Source organism: Melanostigma gelatinosum, assembly GCF_949748355.1.
Source record: "Melanostigma gelatinosum genome assembly, chromosome: 11".
NCBI classification, from domain to species: domain Eukaryota; kingdom Metazoa; phylum Chordata; class Actinopteri; order Perciformes; family Zoarcidae; genus Melanostigma; species Melanostigma gelatinosum.
Window position 1 is genome coordinate 1,330,565 of NC_136644.1, and position 10,702 is coordinate 1,341,266.

The following is a 10,702-nucleotide window of genomic DNA, read 5'->3' on the forward strand; positions in this document are numbered from 1 at the left end:
AAAACTCCCCACAACCCTGACATGATATACAAAAGAATGACGTGTGGATCTTGGCAAAATTCATTATAATATTATTTTCTAATCTTGAAAAATAATTAGAACATAAAGTACTTCAATGATATAAAAGGAAATTTAGATAAAACCAGAAGCTACTGAAATAACATGTAATTTGGAGACATCATGGTCTCTGCAATGAAACACTGTCAGTCGAACAGCTTCGTTTCTAATATCTCGTAACTTCTGCTTTTCATTTGCCACTGTGTGTACTGAGTGAGTGGCAGAAGATAAAAGGTGCTCGGCTATCGAGGCCACGCCTACTTATTATATTAATGAAGGCCGTTATTGCAGTAATATAAACCTGTTCAAGTAATTTATCAAGACAAGAGTTTGAAGTTTTGTGACTATACGGAACTGAAATCCATCACCAAGCTCCTCCTCCTCCTCCTCCTCCTCCTCCTCCTCCTCCTCCTCCTCCTCCTCCTCCTCCTCCTCCTCCTCCTCCTCCTCCTCCTCCTCCTCCTCCTCCTCCTCCTCCTCCTCCTCCTCCTCCTCCTCCTCCTCCTCCTCCTCCTCCTCCTCCTCCTCCTCCTCCTCCTCCTCCTCCTCCTCCTCCTCTCTCACCTGTCTGCAGATGTCCTTCGCCTCCTCCACGAACTTATCAGAGTACTCCTCCTGGTTCTCGCGCACTCGTCTGTCCACCTCCTCCCGCTTGACACGCTCCTTGCGCTTTCGGAAGGGCGACTGTCCCTGTATCATCTCAAAGATCAGGCAGCCCAGCCCCCACCAGTCCGGGCTGACGGTGTAGCTCTCGTTCTGGATCACCTCGGGAGCTGAGAGGGGTGAGGGGTGAGGGGTGAGAGAGGAGAGGTCAGTTCAATCTGAACGGAGTGGACCAGAGACAGCTGATGAAGTCTATTGCAGTGGTTTTCTTAAAGAAGACGGTATCACAGTTACCCATGTATCCAACAGTGCCCACTCTCCCTCGTATCGTCTCTCCTTCAGGGATCTGAACAGCGAGGCCCAGGTCTGAGATTCGGATGTGTCCTGAAGAAGAACCACAGATTAATAACTCGGAGCATGTTGAATGTACGTACTTTAATAAAATGTACTCTATTGAGGAATGCATGTATTTTTCTACACAACAATAGAGCAACGGTTAAAGCCATAGAGTTATAACAATACTCATGTGACACTAAAATGATCTTTTATGATGAAAGTGAGAAAAGGAGGAGCGTAAGAGATGCATGATAGAGATTCCTCTATTTCAAGACAAGACTGCGTTACGGAGAACAGACGATATGAGAGTGTGACTCAGAGGAAGAGCATGAACTGAAGAACTTCAAGAGGACTTTCAGCCTGAGACATTCTGCTGCTGCACATCATAACAGACTAGGAACAAGCTGCTCCTGTGCGCTCGTTACATAAAAAAGGAACAAAAAATGGAACGTACCACGATCATCCAGAAGGATGTTCTCAGGTTTCAAATCCCTGCAGAAAGAAAAACACACGTTAAAGAGTCGTTCTGTTGATTTAATGCTGATGTACAAACAGAAATGACATGTGAAGATTGAGCTTTATTAACATGTCTGTCTTTTATTGCCCGCGTGCTTCTAGTCTTTGGAGGAGGCGCCTCAGTGAAGTCAGTATGACACGAATCCACTGACTTTCCATCTGCCAGACATGCAGTCGCTTCAGGGTTCGTTTTAGACCTCTTGCATTGGCGAGGTTTGTCAATTCATTCCAGATAACCCTGATGAAAGACATCATGCAACCGTTGTTCACTGGTCGAGTTGAGCTGAACGTCCTGTGTAACAGTCGGTGGACTGCTCCTTTAAAGGCCAGGGCATGTAGCCAGTTGTGGAGACATTGTCCCGTACAACAACGAGCTTACATAATGTACAGAGATCCTCAAAACACCCCGGAAACACCTCCTTAAGCCTTCACGCTTAAAGAGACATGGCCTGCCTACAACATGTTATGATCCTCTAAACAGAAGTCAAAAGAACTAATCTCGGAGTCTAATCTTCTTGGAGTGATTACCCATCTGCACAGTCTCTGCCCCCCATGTGGTCTAACCTGTAGACTATCCTCTCACGGTGCAGGTCCTCAAGGCCACAGCAGATCTCAGCAGCATAGAAGATGGCCCTCTGCTCGTCGAAGCCGGAGTTGCCCATGTTGTAGATGTGAAACTTTAAGTCACCGCCGTTCATTATGGTCAACACCAGGCACAGCGCATCCTTGGTCTCATAGGCATATGCTAGATTAACCTGGAGAGGGAGGAACATTTTGGGGAAGTGGCAACGAGGGAGGTGAAGGACCAGTGAAGGAGTCGGTGTAGAAGAGAGAAAGGGAGGAGGAGGAGGAGGAGGAGGAAGAGCAGTGGTAAGAGACAGGGTGGCCAGAGGAACATGACTCTTACATTTGGTTTATTCAATGCCCCAAATACTCATCCACGTCAGGAATGTATACACAGAGAAACAAAGAGATATATCACAGATATGCAACAAAAACAACAGAAGCTTCCTCTCCACTTCTTACTCCATTGCCTCGTGTGCTTTCCCTCTAATCCCACCATCTATCTCTCTTCTCTCCCTTCATTCCCACCAGCCTCCCCTTCTCTCCCCTGTGGGTCAGTGACACGCAGGGTACAGTGTGTGTGTGTGTGTGTGTGTGTGTGTGTGTGTGTGTGTGTGTGTGTGTGTGTGTGTGTGTGTGTGTGTGTGTGTGTGTGTGTGTGTGTGTGTGTGTGTGTGTGTGTGTGTGTGTGTGTGCTGCCGAGTACAAGCAGGATGTTGCTGCCATCGGGAGGAATCCCATCTGCTCTGGACTACGTAGTCAGAGACGCACCAAAAGAGGCGACGGGTCAAATTCTCATGGGCCAAATTAACAAAACACACACACACACACACACACACAAACAACAAGCCAAAGCAAACAGTCCAATTCACATTTTTTACATGTTTATGCATTATAAACAGACCAGTCTCTCACACTGGAGTATTTAAAACAATAGAACATTAGGAATCCACAAAGCTTCCCAATGATGAAAGAAGCTCAAAGTATTCACCAATGCATGACTTCTATGCTCATCTATGCAATAAAAACCACAGAACCGAGGAAAACCTGACAACCGGCTAACTGGAACGACTACTTCCCAACGTCCTCTTTGCCTCCGTCTGTCCTTTCATCTGGTCAGGTGAAGGACAGACGGTAAAGACAACACTCATGAGCGATATATATATATATATATATATATATATATATATATATATATATATATATATACACATATATATACACATACATGCATACATGCATACATGTGTGAGAGATGAAGAGAAGAGCGAGAGAGAGATGAAGGGCTTGAGAGCACTTGACTCTTCCTCTTTGCTACTGCTGTTTGGCCAGTGTTGCTAGGCAACAGAGCTGCTCTCGTAGGTAGAAGAGAGGTACATGAAGAGTCATCAGTTCTGCCTGCAGCATAGAACACACACACACACACACACACACACACACACACACACACACACACACACACACACACACACACACACACACACACACACACACACACACACACACACACACACACACACACACACACACACACACACACACACACACACACACACACACACACACGCCAATCCCAGGTGACAAGAGCTGCAAGTCTGAGGTTCTGTAACAAGCCCACTCCAGCGTGTGTGTGTGTGTGTGTGTGTATGTGCACGTATGCATGCCCATACACATGCTTCTGCCGTGACTCACTCAAAACAAGGACGTGCAACACGGCTCACGATGCATCAGAAACAGACCGATCTGAAAACGTAGTACAACTCAAACACAAGCGTGAGCTTCAGATTGAGAACATGGAGTTCTGAGGCTCTGCTGGCTGACAGCCTACTGTACGACAGATCAATACCTCCGTTCTGTACAGCGAACAGGAGAACACCATGTTCCCCAGCATGTACACACACACACACACACACACACAGTACCCGCTGCACACAGACCCACAGACCATGTTCCAAGAATGTTAAAAGAGGACTTTCTGTCATTTCCTTGTCTTTGGAACAATCATTTAAAGAGCGACTGAGCCAGAGCTCAGTGCTCTGTTCCTGCTGGAGCTCCTGTTGGTGTGTACAGTTGGACAGAATGGAAAGAGAAGCACACATTACTCATTTTACAGCTGCGCTCGACTCCTGATGGCAAGCAGGACATTCAGGCATTGAAATTCTTATCATTTGTGTTGATTGCAGAGGAACAAAAGAAAACAGACACACCAGGAACACATGTACTGCAGCACATGCACACAGTGAGAGGTAAAGAGAGTGACCATGCCTCATATTTTGGAATTTGGAAAATCTATATTCTTCCTACTCATATTTTATTGAAGAAAGTATCAGTTAATGAAGTCAATCTTCCTTATTGTGGGTGTAGGACAGGCACTGCCACCATAGAAAGGAAAAGAACTAAACGTAAACATTTAGTTGTTCTTGTCACATGACCCTGAGACATTCCTGCCATCTCCTTTTCAGGTCTTGAACCTTTGCTGTGACATCTTACGTCTTAATGGACTGTGAGCCGTACCTTTCTGCTCTTCAGTAGATTTGTTTCAGCACGGAACAAATGAAAAGCGAGGTGACTCCCTCAGAAAGCGCTCAAGCTTGGCATTACAGCGCCATCCACAAAAAACCGGCTTCCTCAATTTATAAAACCCCTCCAGAGGAAAATGAGCCGGGAGCTTCGCCACCACGAAGAGCTGGAGGCACGCGGGTACAGTGGGAGTGGCTTATTGATTGATTTCTGGCTGGGACACGAGCAGGACACCGCCATGCTTTCACCTACACGCTGTAGTTCCGTTATGTAACCTAAAGTGTGACGCAGAACTCCACAGAATTCAATGTTGGAGACGACACAGTGAACTCATAAAGGAGACGGTGTCTTTTAGAGACATTTATCATTCAGTGTTTTAACAATCTACCTTTGCAAAAGGTGTCTAGTTTGGTCTGAAGACCAGGAAGAGCAGTTTTAATATTATCTCCCAACGGTGGGGCCTGCAACGCTCTGTTCAGGTTACTGAACACGACAGTTGATCACAGATGCGTTTGTGATGAGCTCAAGTTGTGACGAGCGAGTCTAGTTTTGAGGGTCACTGATGAAGTCCTTATTCTAATCGTGTATCTTGGTTTTAGTTTTCATAAAAGATGTGTGAAAGTAGAAAGTACAGGTGTAGAGGCATGTGTGTCACAATCTATGACATGCACCTGTGAAGGAGTAGACACACACACACACACACACACTGTCAACGTGTATATCTGAGTCTTAAACACCAAATAAAAGAATTCATATGGCAGCAAAACAGATTTCAATCAAAATGTAAAACACATTCACAGATGATTAGACGCTCACAGGGCGCTCCAAATCAAAATCAAATCCGATATGTTTGCACCGGCAGAATAGCAGCTTTGTAACCAAAATGAATTCGCATTTGGTTTTGATTGCTGCGATTCATTTGAGCTGGTTAGCTGAACTTGTCGACCGTCATTGCTAACTGTATGCAGTCGCCTGCAACTGGTCAATAATATCACGGCAGTTCCCTTTTCCCCCTTTTATCCCAATCATGGACGTCACTAAACAAACACAACTCGAGTCACAGCAGCTGTCTTAAACAGCTGATCGACAGCCTTTGCAAACATACCGTTCAATTTAATCTGCAGGATCCTGGAGCCACAACAAACAATGCTCTCACACACACACACACACACACACACACACACACACACACTCACACACACACTCAAAACAGACAGACAAAACAGGTACAATTCTGTGTAAAGGTTGAATAATAAAAAGGTAGTACTTACTACAAAACTACTGTTAACTTTTTCTAAAATGCGTTTTTCGTTTAGTGCCATTGCTTCACCTTTTCTTTTCTTCACGCGTTTCTTTTCCAGCTTTTTACAGGCGTACATCTTACCGGTGGCACGTACTTGGCAGGCACAAACCTGGAAAACAAGCATTGAGGAAACATGATCACACACACACACACTTTACACACACTTTAGAAGTAGAGCTAACGGGAGTGAATATGTCACACTACACATCAACAGCATTAACTAACTGTTAACGGTGACTTGTAGCAACTTCAATCATCAACGTCTCATTCACTAACTTGCTGTGTAAGGGAACTTAAAGGTGTAACTTAAAGTACAGTAACTTATTCCAACTTCACTTCTGTATCACAGCGACACTCACCTCGCCAAATCCACCTTTTCCTAGTACTCTGTAATGTCTGAAGGTATTTTTGGTTACTGGTTGCCTGCAGGGACGGAAAGAAGAGAACAAGAGAGAAATGATAACGAGAGCAACAAGAAGAAGACGTGCAACACCTGATCTGACCAACGCTATATTGTATGCTTTCGTGCAAACAGCTTTCCAGTGACTCTCTAGTTATTTGCTGTGAGCATTTATTCTGCCATTAATTAACATGAGGCTATCATCATTATTTGCATATTATATTCATTCATTAATCGACTATGTGCTGGAAGTTTAAAGGAGACAAGTTGCTGCCCTAAGCACACAAAGAAGTGGAGTGAATGAATCAACATATGGAATGTGTGGAAGATGACGGGTGCCCTTCATATTGGGAGAAGAGGAACGGTTTGCATGTCTGCTTCACCGAGCGTGTGACCTGCAGTGACTACCCACCTCTCCAACCATTTCCACTGCAGGAAGCGAGAGAAGTACATGGACTCGTGGTAGGAGGAAAATGGAGCTCCACTCAGATAATCACGAACTATTCTGTAGGGAGGGAGGCAGAGGGAGGGTTGGTGATCATGTAATAACACAGTAATAAAGATCTACATGTCAAAAACAAACAAACGCGTACAAATTATTGCAAAATCTTCCAGACAGCAGAACAGACATCTGGCCTGCGTTCCCCAAATGAATAACCTTTACAATGACGAGGAACACACACATCCGCTTTATCCGACTACCAACTCAATCATGTGTGTGTGTGTGTGTGTGTGTGTGTGTGTGTGTGTGTGTGTGTGTGTGTGCGCTCAGGCATTGCCTGGGTGTGCAACGGTTCAAAACAGTTCTCAGTGGAAAGAGTGAAAAAAGCTCAGTGGCGGTACAACCACCGTGAAAAATTAAAAATGCTTTTGAACGGAGACATTCCGCTCAACTCCAGCAGGAAACGGGGGATTTTGGGGGGAAACTGGTTTCCACTGAGCAGGAGGTTGAGCGGATAAAAGCCCCGGCGTAGGTCGAAGGACTCATGCAACGGACACAACAGGTCTTTGAGGACCGACGGGGTCATGACAGTCTCCTGTCTACAAGGACTAAAAACTACAAGCGTTCATGTCGAGTTCCGTACAGACAAACATCCGTCATCCAAATCATTACCAGCAGCGTCACGACTTGAGCTTAAAAAAAAGCCAGATTTAAGAAGTCCACGTTTCTGCTTTACGTAGCAGCAGAGAGACAGAGACAAAGGATCGGGATCCCAAAAAACTGAAATCATAATTCAACTTTTGCCAGACATTTAACAGCCTTCAACAGTGAAAGAATAGTTCCACCAGCAGCACGTTCTCTCTGCTGACCAGGGAGCTGAACATCTCTGCTGCCAGCCTTCAACACGGCTGAAACGCTACAGCAGATATCCCTCCTCTGCCACCCAGATGTTGAAGGGATGCTCATATTAGACGGGCAGATTTTCCTTGACCGTGTTTTTAAATGACTTCATCGCGAAGGAGGATGAGGAGAGCTGCCTGTGGTTACCAGCAGCGCTGGGGTGGCTGTTCTTGGCAAAAGGCTGGAGGGCAGAGAGTTTCCACAAGGGGAGCACCCTCCGCTGCCTGACAGAAAAGTGAATTATGTCATCATGGGACCCAGTGGCTTTGTACACGAGGTTCCATCGAGCCAGGCTCGATGTTGATCCTTCGCAGGGGAAGTGCAGTGTCTCTGGGATGTTATCTCTCCTCTGCTGAAAGCATGGACATCAAAGCTCAATTCAAACTTATTAAAATCCGCTGCACAGTGCTGCTGCTCCGTAACCTCAACAGATACAACGACGTCTTTTTCAACACACGAGCTTCACTCAGTCTGAGGAGACCGAAGCTCAACACACCAGCTTCACTCAGTCTGAGGAGACAGAAGCTCAACACACGAGCTTCACTCAGTCTGAGGAGACAGAAGCGGTCCCGGGGGACCTCAAAAGGAAGGGGCTCCAGAGAGACAGGAGCCGAGCGGTGCCTGGCCACCGGGAGGAGGAATAAACACCGCTACAATGTGGCTTTTGTTACTCCAAAGGGAGCGGGAGAGGAGAAGAAGAAGAGGAGCAAAATCAGCACAAAGACCTTTGTCAAGAGCAGCGATACACAAAAACACCAAGATACGCATGTATCGACACACTCTACCCTGGTGTGACATAACCATATGTTCCACTGCAGCGGAAGAGAATCCATGAGTGAGCTAATGCGCTGACAGTCTCATTTCCACGTGCGGCCCCATGCTTTCCTTCAGGCTATCCCTCTGAGAGGAACCGGGACAGAATTACATCTCCGAATAAGTGAAAATAAATACGCAATTCCACAACGGAGCGCAAATAATGATGATAGTGGAAGCAGTGATGACCGAACACGAACAGGAACCCCATTCAACAACAGCTGAACTGCGGCTGCGAAGGCTTTCAGTAACACAAACATGTTCCCGTGTTGTTCCACGTTTGTACACTCGCCCCGCTCTCCTTCCATTGCTCCTCACTTTCTCCCCCCCCCCCCTTTGCACTCCTTCCATTACTCCCTGAGGGTCTTTCCAACGTGGCCCCTCCTGCAGTCGCTTTCCTCTTTCTCACACCGTTTCTCTGCCCTCCCCGGTGCCCTTTTGACTCCCAGAGGTGTTAAAATAGAGATGCATGCAGACAGGAAGGACATGACCCGAGATGCCAAAGACGGTGTGTTGTGTTCGTCCTCAAACACTGATGTTTACGGCTCCGGTCACACACAAGCCGCCACCGGTCGCACTAAATGTCCCTCTACTTTCTCACCATCACAAACCTCCTGCCGTGCCATCGGTCTAGATAAGTGGATGTAAAACACAATGAGGCAAACAGTTCATCTGATCTGCACAACCAGCATGAGCAGCTTCTGAACCTCACTGCATTCACATCTCCAGCAGCTCTCTGAATGAGTCGTGCCCGAGCAGGAGAGCGGGCCGAGAACAATGATTCCTATTTCTCCGGCCTTCCTCAGAGCGGATTCCAGTTTTCCCCCGGGGAAGCTCAAGTGGATCGGAGGCTGGTCACAGCATTTTTTATGTGGCGCTAAAAGCTGCGTCTGCTCTGCCAGGACCGAGCAAACATGTGTTTTCTTTTAGCTGATTTGATGGGGGGGGGGGTACATTTTATGGATCAATGTATTTATGAATGTTTTCGTTCACGGTCCCTGACAAAATTAATTCTATAAAATGAAATCTGTCGTAAGGCAGGAGACCTGAGACGCATGTAACTTTCTGCCAGTTTACACAAAGCAGCAACGTTTAGCAGTTCACGGGATGAAAAGATCTCTTTGTGTTTTCTGCTCAACGATCACTGATATCTAAGCAGAAATCTGCACGCAGTACACTTCAGACATCAACAATCTTGAACTGCTGCTTAATCAACACAAACACATCAGACAGTATGATGTATAAAATATGGTCCACCAACGTATATCATACGAATGATTAAATGTAGCGTCACCAAGTTAAATGGTAATACTCGTCATGATTTTACATTCTATCGTTTGGCTGAACTACCTGTGACGGAGTGAAGTATTTGGGCTGATACAGAGTTACGTGGAGGTGTGAATGTGTGTCAGTCTGTGCAATCAGAAGTACAAACCAGGAAATAAACCCCGGTCTGTTTGCTTCTCCTGGCTCTCAGAGCAGGAAGCAGAAGCACCTGCAAGAGTGTGTGTGCGTGTGTGTGTGTGTGTGTGTGTGTGTGTGTGTGTGTGTTTACGTGGAACACTGAGGTTGCTGTTGTTTTCATGCCAGCCATCCGGATGCTCTCTTTGCCCACTGCTCCTTTTCATTCGCCTCCTCTGTGTGTTTGCAAGTCTGTGTGTGTGTGTGTGTGTGTGTGTGTGTGTGTGTGTGTGTGTGTGTGTGTGTGTGTGTGTGTGTGTGTGTGTGTGTGTGTGTGTGTAATACTGCACACCAGGTGCCAGCTGCGTCATCAGCACTAGTGACAGTGTGAACTAGTCCACGCACACATTACAGAACACACACATACATGTGTTTTGTGAAGGAACAGGCCTCTATTGGTGCTCTTTAATGGCCTAACCTAGGGCTGGGCGATAAATCGATTTAATCGATTAATTCGAATGTGTGCTTTAAGGCGATGTGTTTTATTGAAAATCGAGAAAATCGCCCCCACTCCTCCCCCCCGTTGGGTTCCCGTAGTAGAGTGCGCGCGCATTGTTTACAAACGAAAACAATGGCGGCCAGCAGTGAAGCTCTCGTTCTTAAGAGAGGGAAGAATGTGTCTTCGGTGGTCTGGAAATGGTTCGGGTTCATGTCATCTGACACCGAACAAACAGCACCACGATGTAAGGTCTGTCTAAAAGCTATTGCTACAAAATCAAGCAGCACAACAAATTTAATGCAGCACCTCAAACAGAGGCATGCCGCCGAGTGGGAGAAGCGTTGCGCC

At 46.3% G+C, this 10,702-nt stretch overlaps 1 protein-coding gene across 2 annotated transcripts in view; it reads right to left on the bottom strand.

Annotated features, from left to right (window-relative positions):
* Window positions 1-10,702, bottom strand: part of grk4 (G protein-coupled receptor kinase 4) — a 32,843-nt gene that overhangs the window by 4,005 nt on the left and 18,136 nt on the right. For both annotated transcript variants that reach the window (XM_079278670.1, XM_079278669.1), the window contains exons 6-12: window positions 6,712-6,804; window positions 6,259-6,322; window positions 5,868-6,008; window positions 2,077-2,267; window positions 1,451-1,488; window positions 955-1,044; window positions 622-830 (exon numbers count right to left, since the gene is read on the bottom strand). In XM_079278670.1, the coding sequence (XP_079134796.1) occupies window positions 622-830; window positions 955-1,044; window positions 1,451-1,488; window positions 2,077-2,267; window positions 5,868-6,008; window positions 6,259-6,322; window positions 6,712-6,804 (826 nt within the window). The remainder of the gene's footprint in view (window positions 1-621; window positions 831-954; window positions 1,045-1,450; window positions 1,489-2,076; window positions 2,268-5,867; window positions 6,009-6,258; window positions 6,323-6,711; window positions 6,805-10,702) is intronic.